The following is a 23,713-nucleotide window of genomic DNA, read 5'->3' as shown; positions in this document are numbered from 1 at the left end:
GTCAAAGTGGGTACGTTGGTCTCACAGCAGTTTGAGGTGGGTCGCGGCACCAGGCAGGGTTGTGCACTGTCCCCCCTGCTGTTCGCATTAGCGATAGAGCCCCTGGCGGCTATGGCCAGACTGGGCAACCATTTCGGCGGGCTGGATTTTAGAGGGCACCGCCACCATATATCGCTATACGCAGACGACCTCCTTCTCTTCCTGGAGGACTCCGACAGTGCGGTGAGGGGTGCGGAGAGGCTCCTGGAATGCTTTGGAGGGATGTCTGGTCTCCGGGTTAACTGGAGCAAGACCTGCCTGTTCCCCCTGCGGCACGAGGAGGCACAGCCCCCCGCGTGCCAGTCGATTAGATGGGAGCCTCGCTGCCTCGACTATCTGGGGGTGCACATTTATCATGCTGCCCCGGACTTCCTGGAGGGCAACATAGGGCGTTGCATCCGGGCCCTACAGGGGTGCATGTCTTTCTGGGCTACCCTGCCACTGTCAGTGGCGGGCCGCATATCCCTATTGAAGATGATCGCCTTGCCCCGCTTGCTATATTTCTTCCGGACCCTCCCAGTGTGGGTGCCTGGAGCGATTTTCAAACACCTCAAGTCTCTAATAATATCCTTCTTGTGGGGCTCGGGCAGACGCAGAGTAGCGCTCACGACGTTGACCCGTCCAAAGGACGACGGGGGTCTGGCGGTCCCAAACTTCGAGCTCTACTACTTAGCCGCGCAGCTGCAGTCCTTCACGCAGGAAATAGCAAGAGTATACCGTGGTCCGGAGAGTGAGAGGGACGCTGGAACTCCTCGCCATGTCCTAGCTTACATCGCCCTCCAGCAGAGGCTGGCACCTGGGGATCTGACCCACGAAGAGCGTACATTCCGCTTATGCTGGAACAGCTCGCAGAGGAGAGCTGGAGTCAGACACCCATATGCGCCCGAAATCCCACTGGGCATGGTGACGGCACTCCCTCATGGGGGTGATTGGTCGAGACTGCAGTTGTGGGAGGAAGCGGGCCTGCAGATGTTGGGGGACCTGTATGACGATGGTGTGCTGTCCCCGTTCCAGACTCTGCGGGACCGCTATGACCTCCCGAGAGGGGATTACCTCTTGCATGCGGCGGTGGTGAGGGCCATACAGGCGCACTGGGGCAAGGGCCTAGTTGAACCTACAACGACACAGGTGTGCCAATATACGATGATGTCGGCTGGCACCTTCAAGGCAGTGACGTGCCTTTACTCGCGGATGGTGAGGGAGACACTCCAGCCCCTAACTGCATTAAAAAACAAGTGGGAGCTGGATCTGCAGGTGGACATCCCTGACACCACTTGGGCGCAATTGGTGCGCAGAGCCAGAAAAAGCACGAGAAATGCGCGATTCCAATTGATACATTTTTATGTGCTCCATAGGGCATACCTTACCCCAGGAAAAATTAGGAAATATTTTGGAGCCGCGGAAGCTGCGTGCCCTAGATGCAACAGAGTGGGAGCGGACCTGGTCCACATGCTGAGGACCTGCCCAAACCTGCAGGAGTACTGGGAGGGGGTCGGCGACACGTTGAATGACGTAGCAGATAGGGACCTACAATACGACACGGCTGTTTGTATACTCCACTGGTTCCCGCACACGCCCAAGAATAAAATGTCCAGCAAGTTTATAGACATGGGCCTTCTCCTAGCTAAGCGAGAGGTGACGAAAGGATGGAAGTCGAAGGCGGGGCCAACACACCGGCGATGGCTAAATAAATTTCTCAAATGGGCGGCTAGCGAGAGCACGCTCAGGTACCAACTAGCTCACCGAAAACCGGACGACCGGGCTCAGGCGGCGGCAATGGTATGGGAGGTGATGGTGCAGGCCCTGCGAGATAGCCCAGCCAGTGGGGAGGAGGGTGAGAACTCTGAGGAAGCAGCGGACGAAGTCGTACCACAGGCCCCCCTGCCAAGCACGCACGATTAGGGATTACTGCATTTTTCCTGTTACCCGCCACACATGCTATATGTTCCTGACTAGGCGCAATCGGGAGGGCACAAGGGAGGGGGGGGTGGAGGGGGAGTTCCCAAGTTTAAGGTTTTTTGAAAGTAGATTGTAAGTTCTGTAGGTATTTAGGGGAGCAGAGGGACAGCGATCAAAAGCGGGCAGCGGGGTCTTTCACCGGAAGCATGCTCCTGACAGTTTCGTATTAATGTGCCATGTGTCTATATGACGCCGCCCGGCCTCTGGGATGTGGGCAGTACGGCTGTGTATACTACCCAGATTAATGATTAAGGGGAGGATGGGAAACCTGCATTATTGACATGTATCCTGGTTGCTGTACGTTGTACTTGGTCCTGCAATAAAAATGGTTTGACAAAAAAAAAATCATAGAGTGTAGTCTAGTAGAGTAGAGTGGCCTAGAGTGAAGTGGCATTAAGTACAGTGGTGCAAAGTAGATTGACGTAGAGTGCATTTGGTTTTGAGTAAAGTGGTGTAAGGTGCACTGGCATACAGTGCACTGGCGTAGAGTGGTGCAGAGTAGTTTGCAGTTACGTAGAGTAGATAGTTTCAGAGTAGAGTAAAATGGTGTACCGTGGGGAGGTGCAGGGTAGACTGCAGTGTTGTAGAGTAGAGTGGCATAGAGTGGTGTAGAGTGCAAAGGCGTGGAGTGCAGTTGTGCAATATAGATTAGAGTGGCATAGAGTGATGCTGATATAGTGACGTAGTGTTGCAGACTAGAGTGCAGTGGCATAAAGTGCATTGGAGTAGGGCGCTGCAGAGTATAGTGGTGCAGAGAGAAGTGGCATAGAGTATAGTGGTGCAGAGTAGAATGGAGTGGCGCAGAGTCTAGTAACAGAGCGCAACAGTGTATAGTGGCATAGCGTGCAGTGGTAAAGTGCAGTCTTTCAGAGTAGAGTGTCATAGAATGCAGTGGTGCAGAGTAGAGTGGTGCAGAGTAGAGGATGCAGAGTAGAGGGTACAGAGAGCAGTGGTGCCGAGTAGAATAGACTGACAAAGCGCCGGAATGAAGAGAGCAATGATGCAGAGTGGTGTAGTGTGTAGTGTTGTAAAGTAGAGTTCAGTGATTCAGAGTACTTGGTGTACAATGATTGGTTTTCAGTTAAGTGGAGAAGAGTTCCTTGGTGTAGAGTGCAGTGGCTTAGAGTAGAGTGGCGTGGAGCGTAATGGCGTACAGTAGAGTGGTGCAAGTGGAGTACAGCGGTGCCGTGTAGAGTGCAGCAGCGTAGAGTGGAGTGGCACATAGTGAAGTGGCGCAGGGTGGAGTAGAGTGGCGTAGAGTGGAGTGGCATAGAATGCAGTGGCATAGAGTAGATTGTTTCAGAGTAGAGTGAAGTGGCGTAGAGTGGAGTGGTGCAGGGTAGTGCGGAGAGGCATAGAGTGCAGGTTTGCAGAGTAGAGAGGAGGTGCGTAGAGTGAAGTGGTGAAGAGAGGAGTGGCCTAGACTGGAGTGGTGTAGTGTAGAGTACAGTGGCAAAGAGTGCAGTGGTGTATAGTAGAGTGGGGTACAGTTCACTGACAGTGTAGAGTGGTGCAATGTAGAGAGGCATAGAGTGAAGTGATGTAGAGTGCAGTGTCATAGAGTCATAGAGTGCAGTGGTGCACAGTAAATGAGAGTGGCACACAGTGTAGTGGCATTCAGTGCATTGGCACAGAGTGCAGTAAAGTGGTGTAGAGTAGAGTGGTGCAGAGAAGAGCGCAGTGACATGAAGTGCAATGGCACAGTGTAGAATGCTGCACAGTAGAGTGTAGTAAAGGGCAATAGTGCAGAGTAAAGTGATGCAGAGTGCAATGGTGTAGAGTAGATTGACATAGAGTGCAGTGGTGTAGAGCGTATTGGTTTTGAGTAAAGTGGTGTACAGTGCATTGGCGTTGAGTGCAATGGCATACAATAGAGTGGCGTGGAGTTGGCGCATGGTAGATTGCAGTGGCATAGAGTGCTATTTTATAATGGCGCAGAGTGGAATAGAATGGCATAGAGTGCAATGGTCTAAAGTTGATTGTTTCAGAGTAGAGTGCAGTGGCGTGGAGTGGAGCGAAGCATAGTAGAGTGGCATAGAGTGTAGTGGCATATAGTGCAGTAGAGTGGTGTAGAGTAGAATGGAGTAGCACTGTATTGCTGCCTTTTTATGTATTTTATGACAGTGTACGCTTTTATGGTTTATTCATGAACCCAATAAAGTTTATATTAATTGAATGGTGCAGAATAAGTGCAGTGAAGAGTGGTGGAGTGGTGCAGTGATGCAGAGTAAAGTGGTGAAGAGTGTAGTGGTGTAGAGTGCATTACCACAGAGTGGTGTAGAGTAGAGAGCAGTGGCGATGAGTGTAGTGGCAAAGAGCAGAGTGGCGTAGAGTTCAGTGGTGCGTAGTAGAACGGCATGGAGTGCAGTGGTGCAGAGTAGAGTGGCGTAGAGGAGTGGCATAGAGTACAGTGGCATAGAGTAGAACAGAGTGGCATATACTGCAGTGGTGTATAGTGTAGTGGCATAACGCGTTGTAGAGTATAGTGGCGTAGAGTGCAGTGGTGCAGAGCAGATTGGCATAGATTGCAGTTGCATAAAGTGCATTGGCTTTGACTAAAGTGGTGTGGAATGGATTGGTGTGGAGTGGAGCTGAGTGGAGTGGCCCTGAGTGCAGTGGTGTAGAGTAGATTGTTTCAGAGTAGAGTGGAGTGATGCATAGTGGACTAGAGTAGCGCAGAGAAGAGTGGCATAAAGTGCACACTACATTATAGTGGCATAGAGGGGAGTGGCAAAGAGTGCACTGGAGTGGCATGGAGTGGTACAGAGTAGAATGCATTGGCATAGAGTGCAGTGTTGCAGATTAGGGCAACACGGAGTGGCAAAGAGTGCAGTGGTGAAGAGTGCAGTTGTGCATAATAGTGTAGGGTAGAATGCATTGGTGTAGAGTGATGTGGAGAGGTGGAGAGTGGAGTGATGCAGAGTAGAGTGCAGTGACAGTGGTGTAGATTGGGGTGGCATAGAGTAGAGTGGTGCAGAGTAGACTGCAGGGGTGTGGAGTGTTGCAGAGTAGAGAGGGGTAAAGTGAAGTATGCATGTTGTGGTAGCGTACTGCCATTACAGACAACTAATCTTCAATTGAAATGACCATACATTTGCACAGACAGAGTTTTACTGATAAACAATAGAGCACACAAATGATAATGTGTGGAAAAGTCATCACCCATTGTATTGAAATTTGACCTCTGTCTTTGAATGCACAGCAAATGGGACAAAACAAGAACAAGATGTAAATGCCTGTTTACCCAAATCGAGCACTGATGGTAGAATACAGTGAATAGGGTTTGGACAACAGAAGGGACAAACTCAAGCTGGACAGCCTAAAACAAATAGAGCCAGCAAAAAGAAAGCAAGCAAATGGGAGTTACAAACCACAAAGCCAATGGTAAGCAATGGGCGGAATGCATTTCCTGTGAATCTTTCTGAATGTCCCCAAGATATTGTTAGCAAACCAGACATCTGCTCTGTCTGGTAGGCTTCGCCCTAAGATATTGAGCAGCAACTAATGCATCCATGCTCCAAGGGAGTGGCAAACACATAAAAAGAAAGAAAGCCTAGGGCTGCTAGCCAATAAGAAACAAGCAAATGAGAATGATAACGAAGCCTACCAATTGTATACAATGGGCAAGTTCAAAGCCCACTGTTAGAAAACAATACGTCTCACATGCACTGTTGGAGGCGAGACTTAAAAGCCTGTCCTCCAGATAAAGACATGGATTACACTGCCAGGAACATGTGCAGCAAACATCATCAGGCATGGTGTGAACACCTGTGGGGCTGTTGTGACCCAAAGGGCAGTACTTTGAATTGATAATGAATTTCACTTACCACAAACCTGAAATACTTGTGGTGCACCAGTTGAATGGGGATGTGGAAGTACGCATCCTTGAGCTGGAGGATCACCATGTGATCCCCAAAGCAGGGCAGCAGAATGACGTACTCTGGACTTGTCATTTTGAAGTTTCTCTAGCGGTTCAGAGACTGGAGCTCAAGAATAGGCCTGAGCGTTAGGTCTTATTATGGAATTAGGAAATATACACCTTGTCCCTGCTGGTGTGGGCTCCGTTCTCAAGAAGTGCCTGCACTTCTTTTTTCCAGCAGCCTCAGATACTCTTGCCTAGTAATCTGGCACTGTGGTGGCATATCGGGTAGTGTGATGTGGTGTAGAATTTGATGCAGTAGCCATGGGTGACGGTGAAAAGGACTCACTTGTCTGAGGTTATCTTATACCTCTTGAGAAGATATCACCTTATCTTTCCAGACAAGTGTTGGGGATGTGGTGGAGGTCACTGGTCTGAAGCAGAGGTGCCTTTGCCTTAAGCTCCTCTGGCCTTATTGTAGTTGTTGCCCTGAAGCCTCCTCTTGAGGAGGCCTTTTGATTTTGTTCTTCCTAAAAGGACTGCTTTGGTTGGCAGCTAAAAAGCTGCAATGTGGCTAAAGAATTTAATGCTCACATCCATTGCTGCGTAAAATCCTGACCTGCCTTAGCTGTGTCTGGATCCTTCTTTATTTGTTTGAGCACAGAGTCCACCTGCAGCCAAAAATACGTTCTCCATCGAAGTGGACATTAGGATGGTATTAGTGAACTTCAAGACAGGTCTCCAAAGAAGGATGTTGTTGTTGGTTTTCCTGGAGGCAGTATCAGCTTTATCCAGGGCACACCTGATATTTGCACTGGAGATAAATCTTTCCTTCTCAGACCAACTCCTTGTATTTTTTGTGATAGGACACTGGCCGGTGTTTAACCAGTCATTCCATTTCTTTCCAGTGGTTCTAGTCACACCAAGATAAAAGGCCTACTGGATTCACAATGAATCACTGAGTGGTCACCCCATGTTACTTTTGCCAGTGCATCTCTACCAGGGAGTGTTCTTTCCCCACCACGTGCATTTTTTTTTAATGATGGTTAGCTTCCCTATGATACGACAAAGTATCATCTGGTGGGGAAAGTCTGACCAGGCAGGACTCCCAAGATGAGTCATCCTGGGGATCTACACTGTCCTCTTTCCAGGGGTTACATCCATCATTTGGTGGAACAGGCTCCTTGTAATGATTTGGAAGATCCATGGAAGGTACAAGGTCAGAATCGGTGTGGGCAAACTGTGCACTGACTGAGACTTTGTTGGTGATTCTGCCGATGGTAGTGGTCTAACATCCCTCGGTGTGCATTTGTTTGACACAGGCTAAGGTCTAAGCGCATCTATTATGACCACTTCAGATGTGAACATTCTCTTTGTGTGGCTCATGTTGTGGGGGTGGACATTATAGGATGTGTCCTGTGACTTATCAATGTATATACTCCTTTGACTAACATTATGCTACTCTCCCTGCTCTTTGGATGATCAGCGCTCAGTAGGCATTGAGGCTTGTTTTTGAAGGGGACTTCAGAGTTGTCCTTGGTTCCAAGGCGGGCATGTCCATATATCAGTGCTAAAATGGTAGTCTTTTCACGTTGAGGTCTATGGACCGATGTCAATGCTTTCGAAGCTGAAATAGCTCTGGAACAGGGGTTGGTACCCACTGTCGAGGCCTTTTCTGTAGCAGTTAAGCATGGTGTGATGTTCGGCCGCTCTCCCACATTCCAATAATGACATAGTGAACAATCCAGTGAGAACGTTCTAAGCTAACATCAATTTCATCAGCAGAGACAATATAATCTAAATACTCCACCTTATAATTACACAGTTCACAGTTCTCTATGTTCAAAGACAACACTCTTCTCTTGCAAAATGCTCTTCCTTACTCTGTGCAAAAATGAGGACATAATCTTGGAATGAGACGACTCCCTTCACCTTCTTGAATAACAGTGCTGAAAATTCAGAAGACTGAGATACACTTTGGGCACAACTGAGCTCCAGATGAGAGGGACCCTGAAAATACGTGTATGAGTATCACTGTGCAGGAATAAAGGGTTTAGATACAACCATAACCCTTGGAAATCGAATGTGCGTTACTAAAACTCAAGTGTGTGTATCGCTGCAAGTTCCATTGTATGTGAAATGCTTATTAATAAAGAATAGAGTATATTCCTGAGCAGCTGTAGTACACTGTCAACTGTTTAGCACATAGTCAGCCTGGATAACAACATAAGTACTTTTAAACAAAGTGTGTGTAAAACTGACACAATCTGGAGCTCTAGGATTGATCTACTGAAAATAAATAAAGCATCTGTGCCAGATATATAATAGTTTGACCTGTTCCTCTTGAAAGAAAAAAACTGGTGGAATAACTCTAGGAACCATCCACAACCCAGATGCAGAATAGAGGTTGAGATGTGCCAAAAATAGATGGTAAAACCAAGCCAAAATGGCAGCTTGGCCCCCTCATTAGGTCAAATATACTTTACTGGCCAGATATCCATTCCAAAACGGCAGTCAGGACGTACGGCATTGCCGTTCCACTGCTCAACAATTTTACTCTATTCAAAATGGCATGCGGGACATGCATGTTGAGACTGCTCTGAAGCAAACATCCCAATAATACGCAGCGGGTATTTGCCCAAATGTGTGTGCATCCAGCAGCGTTACGATACGATTACTGCTCACAACCACGTGCACCAGTGAAAAGGAAAGCAGCTCCTGGACGTCACAACAATTGCTCACCTTATATATATTACTTGCAGTTTGAAAGTTGCTGCCGAATACATTAGACTGCATGGGTTGTGTGGCAGTTCATCCCCTGCTCGTTGCCAGGTAAGTTGTGACAGTCGGAACAAAAAAGGAAGTACAGCGTTGTTTCTGGAATTTATTGTATTGATTGTAAATAAATGGCCACACAAAAGGAACGTCGTGCAGCTCTCTCAGCCCTTTCCAACTGCCAGCTATAACCGCTCCACCACATTCCAATAATGACATACGGAACATTCCAGTGGAAACGTTCTAAGCGAACACCAGAACACTACACTGGGCTGTTTCAAAAATGATATGTGTCCTAGAGAAGAGGCTCTGCTCTAGGTCAAACTCCAGAAGTAAGATCCCCTGAGGGTGTTGATGGTCAAATTCTTGGTGCAGTCTGTGTCCTGAATGTGGGCTTCACTGGGAGACCTGGAGAGGGATCTGCTTCTAATTCAGATTATTCTGAGGAACTGTATTGTGGACTTCTGGGATACCTGAGGGGCTTCTTCTTTCATCATCGAAATATGCCCCCTCAATGTCTTTGACCCCACGCTCAGCCAATGGCCCAAGACAGCCAAGTGCTGCATTCTGTAGTTCACCTACCGGCATGCTCTTTGGAAATGGGTGGCCTTTTTATTTTTGAAGGTCTGGCAGAGTTTGATTCATTGTGGTGCCTTAAATAGGCAAAGGTGGCAAACCCTATGATGGTCTGACCATGGGAACTTGCTGTTACATTTTAACCAAAACTGGAAGGGAGTGTTTTCGATAACCCAACCCCTATAAAGCATTCTCACACACCGTTTCTGAGACAGTTTGTCTCGTGCTTTGCAGGAAGTGATTCAAGAGCATGGAGTCAAAAGATTGCCTTCTGTAACACAAAAGTCTCAAAGCCCTGAAAGGTACATCCGAATCGAATGGTAGAAAACTCTATTGAAGGTGGAGTCTATGACCTGGTGTACTGTTTTCCATGGTGGGGGGGGAGAGGCTTCCTAATTCAAACAAATACAACCTTCTATGTCTGCACCTAACACAAGATGGCAGGAGAGACCAAACCATGTAACCTACAGCAGTACATGCTGTAAACCAATTGTTCCTTAAGCTGCACAGCACATATAACATTTTCTAACAAGTATAACTTTATAACAATCAAATTGCACAACCTACACACATGCAGAAAACTGTGTGACATGCACTGAAGGGTAGAGGGGCCTATATTACTCACAGTAGGTCGCAACCCACAGTTTGCGAAAAACTGCTGCAAGGGATTGTGGTGAGAGGATACACAACAAACAAGTAATGACTGTATGAATACTTCCATGACAGATGCCAAGGCTCATTGATGGTGGAAAAAAGTACTACAGGCTCAAAGAAAAGGAGCGCTGCCTAATTTGGCAAGAGTCAGACCACCAGGAAACAAGCATTGGAAATGCAATAGGTCTCGTATTTGTTGGAGTTTGAGTTATTGGCATTATAAATGCCAATATTTTTTAACTATCCAAAAGATTAGCCCTCCCACCGTAACAAAATAAAGAACTTGTGTGGTTTTTTTATGTAGTACACCTGCAATAGTGCTATAGTGCTGAAAGTGAAAATGACAGTTCCAACTCCACGTTAAAAAAAAGTGGTGTTGTGAAAGTGCAATACCAGAGGCTACCACTAGGTGACCCTTGGGCACTCTTTTGGCCATATATGGTACTATACCCTGCAACATAGCTAGAAAAAAAGTATATAACATAGTGGTAAGAGCACTGACTGTTGAGCTTAGGATTCCGGTTTGAGTCCGTCAGGTTTAACATCCTGGGATAATAGGCTGATTGTTTAATATCCCCGAGCACATGGCTAGGTGCGCTATATAAATCAAAGTGTTTGTAAAGTAACAAAAAAGACTAGCAAAACAGCAGTGGCCTCAGAGGGTGGGAAGAGGCCTGCCAGCAGTGTTGTGGGATGGGTGAGAGGGAGACTCGGGGAGATTAAGAGATATGAAGCAACCAAAGCAGTGTTGTGGGAGGAGAGAGGGGGAGGCATGGGCAGATAAAGCGACGGCAAGCAAATGATGCAACAGAAGTTTCACTGCGTAAGTAAACAGAACAGTTACGGAGCAAAGATGCAGGCCAACAAAAAAAAAAAAAGAGTTCTCTCCAAGTATAAATATCTGAATAGTAAAAACACCTGTAAGAGGGGCAGTCCTCATGGCTAGGGAGAAGGATATGGCACAGCAGTGAGAGCTGCCAACTGGGGAGCTGGGGATCCGTGTCAATACCTTAATTTCGACTAGCACATGGATAGGTGCGCTATTTAAATATAAATAAATTGACTAATGTAAAATAACATAAGATTTAAATGCAGGGATCTCGGGGCGGACAAGCAGTGTCGTGCGGAGGGGGGGGGAGACGACAAAGGGAGATTCAGCACTGAAACGTATGCATAAATTAACCAAACAAAAAATCTGAGGAAAACAGCAGTGGCCTCAGAGGGGTGGTGGAGGCCAGCGTAGCAGTATTGTGGGAGGGGTGAGCACAGGGAGATTAAGGGATGGCAAGCAAACGAAGCGATTGGAGTTTACTCGCACAAGTAAACAGAACAGTTAACGAGCAAGAGACAAGCCAACTTAAAAAAGAGTTCTACGTATAAATAACCTGAACAATAAGAACAAATGTACGAGGTGCAGTCCTCATGGGAAGCAAAAATATTCCAAAAGGAGTGACTACTATGCGTATTCACCAATGAGAAGCCATCATTTCTAAAGGACAGCAACAAGAACCGATGAAAAAGATGGGTGTTTTTTAACCCTTTCAGCGTGGCGCGGATTACCGCGCTGTGCTGAAGGTTCTATTGCGCGGGCGGGGCCATGACAGAGCGGTTCCGTCATACGCACAGCGCAACCGACGCGCATGACGGAACCGCTCCGTCACTCGCATCGATGTGGTTAAGCCCATATCCTAGATACAGCATGTCTCGAAGAGACAGCGCAAGCGCTGCCTAGGTGAGACCTAAAAAGGGCAATCATATCTGCTTTTTAGGTCTCGCCTAGTGCAGCGCACATGTGCTGCTCTAGGAGAGGGCCTCTTGGAATCACTTCAGACTTCCAAGAGACTTCTCCATGTGGGTCTGCCTCCTCCCACACATCCCATTGGCCTTTGCGTGTGGCTTTCAATAATGAAAGCACGCAGATGCCAAACACAGGTGCATGTCCCGCCTTTCCTCAAAACTTTCACTCCCATGGCCTAGGGGTCTCGGGACCGAGCAGCGGCGCGCATTGTGCCAGCTGCATTTCTCCCTGATAGTTATCTAGGCTTACTCCCCGCCCATTTGCAGGACAGACAATTAGCGCCTCATCACTCGAAGGCTCCTCTTGTGTTGCTATCTTTTGATCTTCGACAATATAATCTGCAACCCAATGCTCTCTGCCCCTTCCTTGTTTGGCTTCTCACTTTCCCTCTGCCCTTTTGTTATTCGCGCTCTTCATCTGCCTCAGTACTCTCGCAGGGACCTTACTGTAGCTTGTGCCGCTGCCATTCGCACCTCGGCCATGTCACAGCTCAGGTGTTATATCTGCCACAACTCTTCAGAGGCTGCGCCTTTTGTTCAGTGTTGCACATTTCACCTCTGGTTTTCAACACTCGGTGCAGCTTGCACCTCGTTTCACCAGCTGCCGGGTGAGTTACACTTTTGGCCGAGTAGGATGAGTGACCCACCAACGTATGTTGCAGTTGTCAGCGCGTTACCACTTTCTTGTTCTCTCTGAGGCCTGGTGATCCCTCAGGGAGGGGGCAGAGCGAAGTAGGCCCTGTGTGCTAATTGCAGGCTGCAGGCAGGACGAACGTGCATGAGTTTTTTATTTATTGGCTCCACAGGGCCAAACATAAAAGTAAAGGAGCATGGTGCCCTCGGCTCATCCAGCGTGCAGCCCTGGTTAATATTTCCATACATTTTAGGTTAAGAACGATGGCAAGGTTTTCCTTTTCTATTTTTACTTTCGGTTAATTTCAGGCAGTTTTTTAGGACAGTGCGGTTGCAACTCTGCAGGCTGTGCATGTGTGGTGGACCATCTCAGTTCCCCGGCAGTGAGGCACGTGCTTTCTCATTAACCTGATAACAAGCACGGTACACACGCGATCTCTGCATATAAGGCAGCCGGGCATGCAGCAATTTGTTCAAGCTTGTATTAAGAGCTCTTTAGGTCAGATGTGCTTGCGAGCTGCAGTATGGTTTCAATCAAATATGTGTGAATCCGGGTCACGGAGAGCAGCCCATAGCTTGGACTGATCCCACAGAAGCATCTCCCGCACTAAGGAAAGTGTAAATAAATAGTACAAACAGCGGTAAAGAACTAGTTCAAAGCAAGGAGCAGCGCTCAAATGTCTGTGAGAGTTATGTGAAGAGCGAGGGCATTCTGCCAAGGGGGATGTCAAACGGATGACAATTATATATATTAAGTACGCATCCATGTGAGGTAAACGTGGACATTAATTTGCTGGAGATTAACTATGTAACTATTATTTGGTTCGTTTGGCGCCCCAATTAGAAGGTCTGTACTGAATGCTTGTCTCAGGGATGATTGTCGTCATCACGCCTTAAGGCACTTTTTGGTAGTGTACTTAACAGGTAAACAAACACAAACGTTTTGCTTTTTACTGCTTGAATAATTTCTCTTCTCGTTGTTCATTGCAGGTCGTTTAGCGTAACCAGGGTTTAGGTTTTGTGCGATATCTGCAGTATATGGGGCAGCAACAGACATGTGTTTCAGGGGGCTCCAATCTTTACCCTGCCCCCATCTGCTCAGCTTTACAATACCCTGTTTATTCACCACACAGGATGGTTTACTCTACAGAGCGGGGCTGAGGTGGGGAGGTAGATCATGGCGGGGTTTATTTTCTGCTTGAACTCTCTGGAAGTGTTCTTTGCTGGCGGGAGTTTTCGTATATACAAAGCAGACACTCTGCTGCTCACCAAGCTGCCTCACACTTACGATAACCAGGTTATGAGGTGTTAGTTGTCTGGCATAGAGGTTCTGAAAAAGCAATCTCTCCAGCCTTAGGAGTGGCCTTTCATTAGGCAGGTACGACCTAGACGCACTTCGAGGCAAAAGGAAGACCTAGGAGCCCCTGGACCGGCTACATTAACCTGATCCTGTTCTCTATTAGTATCCAATGATAAGTGATTCTCTTAAATGCCAGACCCGTTAACTAAATAACAATCCAGTACAAACTAATTTCCACTTTGGCTACTCTGAAACTCTCCTAGAATTATGCAACTCACTTAAAGACTGACAACTGTATAGAAGGCAACTAGAGTATAGTTAATCTTGCACTGGTTTTCGCCCTCCAAACTTATATCCCTAATTCAGTTCTGTTGACTTTCATCGAGGCACTTATCTTTCTGTCTGTGCGTTAGAAAGCCTTGGAATGTGTCCATAAAAGTTTCCAGGGGAAAGCATGTATTTCTGAATCAGACTGCCTGATCCAGTGTGGGCTAATCGTATAGCTCTTCAATCCTTGGCGGCACAGCAATCATAATAATGTGCTGCATGGTTAAACACTTATAAAGTCCCAAAGGTGAGACCTATTGGCTATGCCAATGCTTGTTTATTTAGATGTCCATAATAAATCTTTTCATGTCGGGAAAAAAACCTAAAGGCAATGGTTGTAAAAATAACAGGGTGCAATTAAGAAAAATACATATTTCCCTGAACAAACATGCTGATGAAGATCAAATGTGCAATTTGATTTGAAAAATATCCACCAGCAGGTTCACAATGTCCGAAAAATAAAACTGAGGTATCCGAGGGACAGCAGGCAGCATGGTGGAGGCAAGCGTTTGGTGAGATGGAGGGGCAACTGGTTACTTTGGCCTATATGGTGGAGCCCAACCAATTTCCTTCATTATAAGCCGCAAATTTTCTATTTACTATTATAATGTTCTAAAAGAAAAAGAGTGAAGCCTGGATGGCTGTTATTTTTACAGCCAGTGACTTTTCACTGTTAAATGTGCTATTGTGCATGTGTCTTCCTTCATAACTTTGCTTGCTAAACCTGGGCTTTACTTAATCCAGCCCTGGCCTGCCATTCTTGAAGCCTCCTCACCACACCCCTGGATGATGCTCAGTAAGTGTCATTGTTTAATGTAGCCCCAGGGGTTTTAGCTTTCAGCCCGGTGCAGCTTATCAATTACAGAGTTGTCCTGTACGTTTGGGCTAGCAATGTAGGAAGCCTAGGGGTGACAGTTTATAATCATGTTACCTGGCATCATCAGAGTCAAGACCTCAGATGACTCTATGACACCAAGACCCATGCATTGAATGGATACAATGCACATGTTTTAACTGGGCATGCACAGTGTATCTGTTTAAACAAGTACCAGCTCCTTGCTGCTGCATTCAATTGGATCTGCAGAAAGGAAACAACCAAGGTTGGGAGAACTGGTCCTGCAGAAGAAGACTGCCTGTGCCTCGCTTTCCATCACAGGTAAGTCGGCTCCCAGAGCCCTGAATTCAGGGCAAATTTTATGGCCACCATTGCCTCACCAATGTCAAATATCACTAACTGCCACTAGTGAGATATGGATTCTCTGGAGAGTGGGAAATAGGGGTGGGGTAAATTCAGCATGGGAAACATTTGCAGGTAATTCTCCGAGAGAATGAGAGATGGGCTGGGTCACTCGAGTGAGATGTACAAAGGATTCTCTTGGTTGATGGGCATTAGAGCTGGAGTCATTTTAAAATAGTTGAGACCTGGCACTGGGAAAGAGGGTGCAGCTTGACACAGCAGATCATTTACACAAGATTATTTAGGAAGAGACGGAAGCTGAAGTGGGTTCAAACACACATGGACAAGATGCAGAGATACAGATGCCCTTATTCCATCTTGGTTTAAGCTGCCAGAGCAGATTCAAATGCTCATCATAAGGCAGCGACATGGCTAAAGTGTGGGAAGCAAGTGGACCCTAACAAGAGTGCCCAGACAGTACGAGAGCAGATGTGAACGTGAAAAACGAACTAAATCTGACTGACAACCAATGTGGTGCTGTCCCATGTTTATTGTATCACAACCAAACAAACAGACCACAGAGGTAAGCACCTCCAGACCAGTGCAAAGCAACACAAATCCTACACTGCACAGGCCATTCGAAGTTTTGTCCTTAATGGAGACTCCAATGCTCGACACAGTAACAACTTTTCAGTGTGTTCACCTAAAGTGGCTATTTATCCAAACCTACTGGGTATGAAGGTGCCATGATCCTGTTCGTTATTTGGACAGAATGAGTACTCTCCACGGGTATTCTTTAATGTTCTGCCATCCTCTATAGAGAACATTTGCATCAATAAAAATAATTAAATAGAGCAATACAAAATACATTTTATCTCAGTAAGAGACGTTCCAAATGGCAATACACAATAGTCTTGGCTCAATTTGATCAATATCAGAGAAATGCTTCCTCTCATCCCACCCTAACCAAATCAGTGATATTGTAGCCCTTGCTTTCATCAGACACTGGTTTATATTGGTCTATCTAGCCACATTTACATGTCTACAATAGGAATACTGTTACCAATCTATAAAACCCCATATTCATCTATACCTTAGTCACTATTATCACCACCAAAGAGCTATTGCATCCTTCTTTTACTACCACGAATATTCCCAATAATGGTCATCATTCACCCAATCTCTAATAATTTAGATCAGAACTATTGAAAGCCTTCACGTCCATGATCAACCTACTTTAGAGACACTGATAGTCCCAAACTCCAGAAGTATCACTATGGCTCCGTTGGAGATTGCTTGACATTTAAGTAACTGTTCCTGTATTACCCCTTCCTCGATTTCTTCTCAGACTGCCCCATGCCGATGTAACTTTTTCAATGTCATACTCACTTTTGGGATCAGTAGCTATGAGAATGGTTTACCTGCCTTCATAGGTATCCAAAGTCATTACAATTTTCTTTTCTGATCAGAAAAAAACTGTGAAACAAAGAGTAACCCTGCCCACTTCCCCCTAAAGATCAATACTGGTATCATTGTTACCATCCTGGAAGACCCGCTCAACATTCAGTCCATATGTGGCGCAAGTCTCATAATAAGTAGATCGTTTCAGATCGTTGGAGAGCTTTCGAGCTCTGGAATCATCAATCACTCGAGGATTTGTAGCACTGATTGCATCTGAAATGAGAAGAGAAAAGTCCATGAGATGTGCTGCTAAAACATAGTTTAACATATCGAAAAATTCTGAAACTATAAACGCTCCAACAGTCACTTTTCATTATATGCACGAAATGATAAACTGTGCCCCTAATAATTGTATGTCTCTATGATTGTACCATTGTCGTGGATAAAAACACACAAGTGGTTCATCTTAACCAATCTTCTTGTGTGTCCTTTGTGCTCATAATGGGTATGAGCAGCTGCTAAATAGGCGTCAAAGACCACACAGGTATCACAAACTGCAATACAATTACCATGTCATAATCCAAGCTGGGCTTCACTAAAAAATCTAAAACTATGTTTAGAGTCTCCATCAACTTGGACAAGTAACTGGTGATCCCAAAGACCCCAGCTAAACTTCATGGAAGTGATTGATAGTCCTCTGAACGTGGCTCATCAGCAGCACATAAAGGCCTGTCAACTGTTTGCAAATAAAAAATACGAAGAAGCAATTGCATGTCACAGATGAGCATCTGGGTGGGGCCAGAAGCAAGTGTAATATGCAGAATGTTTTCATCTGTCTTCTCACAAATATGATGTGGGAGTCCTTGAAATTGTTTATAGTAGAATGTTCAAAGATAATGAGTGCTTCTCATTTATGACCTAACATCCTGTGTTTCTGTAAAATGTAGAGTTATTGGGGCATATGTATAAAAAATCCGTTTTGCGAGTCCTTAATAACGATTTTTAGCCAATCGTTATTAAGGACTCGCAAAATGGGATGTATGTAGGAATCGCAATAATAATTGCGGTTCCATATTATTCCTTAATTGCGAGTCGCAAATTGCAATTAACAATTAAGGAATACCTTCCCATTTATTCCTATAGGCCTAGAGGCCCATAGGAATGAATGAGCAGATATTCGCAATTTGAGAGTACCCGTTAGGTACTCGCAAATTGCGAATGCAATTTCAATTTCAAGGGTGTAAGGGTGTCAAAAGGACACCCTGTTGCACTCCTGAAATATGTATGTGTGCACATGTGGCGCACATACATGCCCTAAGGGCATGTATGTGCGCCACATGGCACTTTGAAAAATGCAAAAAAGTGAATTTTTCAAAGAAATCGTAAATTACCACCAACTTTAAGTTGGTGGTAATTTGCGATTTCTTAGGCCAAAATCACACAACTTGGGTGCTTCCTGCATTGCATTTAAGGAATCGCAATTTGCGATTCCTTAAATGCATTCGCAAAATAGGGAATCGCAAATGTTGCAATTCCCTAAATTGAGAGGGCCTTTTGGAATGATACATCCCAAAAGGCTTTTTCCCGTTCGCAAATGGGCCGATTCTGAGAATCGGTCCGTTTGCGAATGGGAATTAGGCTTCATACATATGCCCCATAGTATTCTTTTACTGAGGCTTGTTATGGCTGCCGAGTGGAAGTAAAGAGGAAAGAAAGAAAGTCATTTATCACGGGGAGCATTTAAGATAGTAACTTCCAGCAATGATAAGAACCCTGCCACTCTATGTCACTTCATAGGCTCCCCATCGTCTCCTTCCAATGGTACTTGGGTGAGTTTCATTGCTGTAGTTTATCCTGTTTGAGGGCTGCACACTTACCTCAGATCACCGCCTTGAATGTGTCACACAACCCATTAACCACCAACCCTCAATCTTATTTAAGGTCAAAGGACAAGATGTACAAAATTCAGTTTTTGCATTTCTTAAATAGAGAATCCTAAAAAAACACTATTTAGGAAATACAAAACGTAATGTACAAAAACAGAGATTTCCTAATAGCGATTCCTACTATGTAGGAATCGCTATTTAGGGATTGCTAAACCATTAGTTTCAATAGGCCTAAAGGCCCAAATGAACAAATGGTTTTGCATTTCCAAATTTGCGATTTCCTTATAGAAAATTTCAAATTTGGAAATGCAAAACCAAGGGTGGCTATGGGCCTAAGGTTCCCCCTGATACACCTAAATAAAAAAGGGGTGCACATGTAAAGCACACAAATGCCCTAAGGGCAAGTGTGCGCTTTATGGCACTTTAAAAAAGTATGTTGGTGTGCTTTATTTTAAATTGCACATGGTAATCACTGACTTGGAGTCAAAGGTAATAGCATTTCTTAAATGCCCATTTCGTATTTAGGAAACGCTTTGTTCGTGTGCTTAGGAAATCGCAAATAGGAAATCCCTATTTGCAATTTCCTAATTAGGGAATCTCAAAATGCAATTTCTGTTGGGCAGAAATCGCATTTTAAGATTCCCTATCTGGCTTTGTACATATGGAAAGGTTATTTAGTATTTCTTAACGGACTGAAATTGCGATTCTGTCCATTAAGAAATGCCGAATCCTTTAGTACATCTGGTCAAAGTTCTTAATCTTCGTGGTCAATTTTTATTAATATATTGCATCTTTGATGAGACTGAGATCAAACCTCCACTTGCTACCATGATGGATTCAGAACAGGCTTTTAGGAAGGCATTAAAAACCTGGCTCTTTAACCTGCCTTACATTGACCCGCTTACTACCCCTCACTGCAAATCTTCAATCTAGCGCCCGGGCCCCTCTGTTGAGGTAGCCATCCGCTTTACAACTGCAAAAAAAAAAAACCTGAACTCACCTACCGTATCACAACAGCACTCTCCACGCTGCTCATACCCTTCACAGAAAAGTAACTCCCTTGAACAAGTGCGTTATAAAATTTGTCATATGAAGCGGGGGAACAAGGTAAAGTTGGGATCATTAGTGTGAAATTCTCCCCATCTACCCTGCAGTAGCAATCTCAATGGTATGTCCACACGTGTCTGGGAAAAGCCCCAACAGATGCACCTTATCGTCTGGATGTCTATGCAACATTAGGTTTCTGGCTACATTAAAGTCCACAATTCATACCACCTTAACTTTAGCTTCAACAAATGTGCAATCCCTCTAAGACAACTTTCTTAGCCCATGTTCAGAGGGTACATTTTAGACTGCACCATTACCGACTTGTATCTTCCCTTGAATAGTCTGTACTACACACTTACCAATCATTAATTTCCTCCATCATAAGAAATCAAATGTCCCTGTGAAGCTCAGCCAAAGTACCAGTTTTTACATTCCACTGAATAGACATTTATCACAGGGTACACCTTGTGGTTGAAAAGATGTGCATCTTTACATTGCGGCTCGGTTCTGGAGCCCCTTTGTAAGTATATCAACACCTTTCTAAAACTGTAGGTAATGATGACTAGGTCATACATCAGGGACATAATGGATGCTATAAGTATGGTTAAGATTCAACCCTTTTGATCCTTCCACTCAATTTCTGGTAACTCTTGACGTGGCTTCGTTGTACACCAGCATAACTCAGGATCAGGCACAGGAGGTTGTAAGGTAAGTTCTGAACAGGAGAATTTACCCAGTATGGGTCCTTGCTGATTTTATAGTAGGACGTCTTGATATTGCCATGAGCCAAAACTAGTTTGTATTTCAAAAGGAGTTCTTCCTCCAAATGAAATGAGTGGCTATAGGGGCTGGGTTCGCCCCGACCTAGCAAAACTGATTTTGGAAAAATATGAGGGTACCCATATATATAATCTTGATAACCCTTTTCTAAATAATATCACAATGTGAGAGCGGTATATTGATGGTGTACTTATGATTCAGACTGGAAGTGAACTGGGTTTGATTGATTTCTTGCCTTGGCTTAATGGGAGGTCACCAGACATAAAATTCATGATGACTTATAACAGAAATGAGATTAGCTTCATGGATCTTGCACTCAAAATAGAGGACATGAAGATATCCACTTTGTACAGGAAACCCAGGGAACGCAACACACGTCTCAGGTACAACAGCCACCATCCTAGGACTCTTCGGGATAATCTGCCATATGGGCAGTTTGAGTCTCTGCAGAAATTGCACACATAGGACAGATTTCTTTAGCGAAACTGACATGCTGATCAGCGGACTGCGCGAGACAGGGTTCCCCAAGGGCTTACTACATATGGCGAGAAAGAGGGCATGGTACTGTCCGTGTGACACATTGTTTGACTACAGGAAAGGGCAGACGCAGCTGAGAGTAGGTTGGCCTGCATTACCACTTTTTGTACCAGGAGCCACAAGATCAATACGGTGGTGAACAAATATTGAGGTTTGCTGGCAGATGAGGTGGGCTCCGCTGAGAAACCACTCTTTTAAGAGTAGGAAGAATGTGAAGGATTATGTGGTTAGTTGTTTCTTGAAGACGCCATGTGCCCTGGGTCTAAGAACACAACTGGGTCTACCTCCACTTGTTGAACACTAAGGGCCCTATTAGGATAGTCCGCCCGCCACCCTAGCGGTGCTGGGACCGGCTGCCAGCGTTGCGGCATTCCGCATCTTTGACATTGCGGCGAGTGCTGCTGTAAACAGCACCCGCCGAAATGCCAAAGAAGCATGTTGCGCATTGCCATGCACAACGTGGCAGGCACCGCACGGCACCTGCCACCTTGTGCATGGCAATGAAGGGGGGTACCATAGGTACCCCCCAAGTGCAGCCCCCTACCCCCCACCCACCCCCCAGGGGCCTGCAAAGGGCCCCCAAAGCATTTTCCGCCAGCCTTTCCACTCATTATTAATTTTGAAAAAAAGAAAGAGCGCGGTGTCCCTGAAGAGGGCGCCGCACTCATTATGAAGGTTTTCTTAAAAAATTAAACCGAGTGCAGTGTCGCTGAAGTGGGCGCCACGCTCTCTAATAAATATAAATAAATAAACAGAGCACGGTGCCCCTGAAGCGGGTGCTGCGCTCTATATCAAAGTTCTCCCCCCCAAAAAAAATTTACACTGAGCACGGTGTCCCTAAAGCGGGCTCTGCGCTCAGCAGGCAAATACAAAAACAAAAAAAAGCAGCCACCATTGTTCCGATCAGTGTCCTAAAACAAAACAGTGCTCCCCTACTAGATAAAGCTGACTGTGTAACAAGCCAAGTAAAAAGTCCAGTCGTTATGGGCTGTAACAAATCCCTTTACAGCAACCTATAGGTCAGGTTTGTAGAACAGGAGTTGAGGCGCTAAGCAGGGAGTGAGCGGCAGAAGGAAAGATGAATGTGATGAGAAAGGACTATAGCCACCAACAACTGAAAGATACAAGACAAACGGGAGGCATCTGTAAGATTATGGGTTCACTTTTCTTAGCAAGTAGGCAGGGGTTGGTTTATTCTGGGCAGAAAGAGAAATTTGGTTTAACCCCCAATATTCTGGTTTATAGAAGCATCTTTCACCCCTGACAGCAGTAGGCCAACACCCTGAGAGGCTGAGGAAATCAGAATAAACAGGAAACACAACAAAAGAGGGCCTCAGAAACATAAAACCCAATAACCTACATATATTTAAAGCAAATAACCTCAAATTCAAGACACAGTCAATACTCGCAGTGTAACAGACACGCTCTGAACTTGATTATTCTGGGCGAAAGTACCAAAAATGCAAACTGAAATTGAAAATACTAAATATCTCCCTGCATATTTTTTGTACATTCACTGTAAATTTCAGTTCCCAGCACATGACTATAATATAATGCACTTTTGCAACTTTTAGCAGCTTTAATTAGTTGATTAATCAGCATGCGCTCTTTTGAAATCAATTCATGTGTCCTGGGGAGGCTCATGAGAAACTTGTTGCTAGCCGAATAGTCCCACTTAAGCGCAGAAGCCGCTGGCTTCCTGCTTGGCCCAGTAGTTGATTTAAAATGTTTATCCCCCTTCCAATGGATTAACCGTTTATCGTGGTGCTCTCATTCTCAGGTGAGCTACTGCTGAGACTGCAGAGCTTGGAACTGCCACTTCATCTTCAGGCCCAGAAGCCTCTGAAACATCAGATAACGAAAATAACCTGTCCCCACAATCAAGAGAATCAACAGGTGCCTTAAGCCCACCTGTGCTATGCTTAGTTCATTTTTCGTGCGCCAGGACTATAATTCCTGTCTGAGCCACTGTCGAGCTGAGCAATATACGTAGAGGGAACAGTAAGACTGACTAGCCAAGCCAGGGACTGCATATATATGAGTTTTACCCCTCCCTCAGAGCCAGAGACTAGACTCAAACCAAGCTAAAGTGGTTATAATTACGGGGCGGGGCTGAGCCAACGAGGGGCTTAGTGCAGGCACCACTGCAAAATGCAATGTTATTAGCAGGATTAGAAGGGGTAGTATTAACATGAGAGGTCGTCACAACAGAATACACACCAAACAAAAAAAGAAATAAAAAAAAAACATGCCAACCCTCCCGATTCAGGCGGGAGTCTACCGATTTCAAGGCTAGTCTCCCGCCTCCCGATTCAAGCATCCAGAAACCCGATTCCTCGGGGTTTCAGCTGACAGGGCTTGGTAATGTGTAACATGCTAATTCTTCCAGCAATAGTCAGAGTGGCGATGTGGGGGCTCTAGAAGGGGTGAAAAACCAAAAAAGCTGGATTAACATATGAATGGTCTTTTAAAGACCTCTGAAGTACTCGGGCGGCTGTGTGTGTGCCCGGGAAGCTGTCTCAGCCCGGGCTAACACACACGGGGGGTGTATGCACTGCCAGCAACCTGCCAGGCCAGTGCACACTTGCGTCAACCTCTCTCTGCCTGCCATTGCGCTCCATGCTTCTGAAAGGTAAGAATAAAAGTGCATTTGCGTTTCAATTGTCCGATGCTGCAGCAGCTCACTTTCAAAGCCCATACACGACAGTAACCCGATTCAAGGCCCCATTCTCCTGATTTTTTTCTAAAAAATGTCCCGCTTTGCTCTTCTGAAATGTTGGCATGTATGACACACTGACCTGAGACTTGAATGTAGAGGGAAGACAGGGCAACTCACTTTGCAGCATATCCGCTTTAGTGACGACTTGTGTGCTGCTTGCTGCTCCTCTAGTGTGCATCCCCTGGATGTTCCCAGTGTAACCACGGCTCCGGGCTGACCCGTAGATTGACCATCTTGCCGGTTGTAA

General features: G+C 45.6%; 1 protein-coding gene across 2 annotated transcripts in view; it reads right to left on the bottom strand.

Moving 5' to 3' along the window:
* Positions 1 to 23,713, bottom strand: part of AGAP3 (ArfGAP with GTPase domain, ankyrin repeat and PH domain 3) — a 1,862,985-nt gene that overhangs the window by 1,330,257 nt on the left and 509,015 nt on the right. For both annotated transcript variants that reach the window (XM_085628261.1, XM_085628260.1), the window contains exon 6: positions 16,636 to 16,770. In XM_085628261.1, coding sequence (XP_085484387.1) covers positions 16,636 to 16,770 — 135 coding nt within the window. The remainder of the gene's footprint in view (positions 1 to 16,635; positions 16,771 to 23,713) is intronic.

Source organism: Triturus cristatus, chromosome 10 (genome assembly GCF_964204655.1).
Source record: "Triturus cristatus chromosome 10, aTriCri1.1, whole genome shotgun sequence".
In the NCBI taxonomy this organism is placed as follows: domain Eukaryota; kingdom Metazoa; phylum Chordata; class Amphibia; order Caudata; family Salamandridae; genus Triturus; species Triturus cristatus.
The sequence above is the reverse complement of the archived record's forward strand: the minus strand, read 5'-3'. Positions and strand labels throughout refer to the sequence as shown.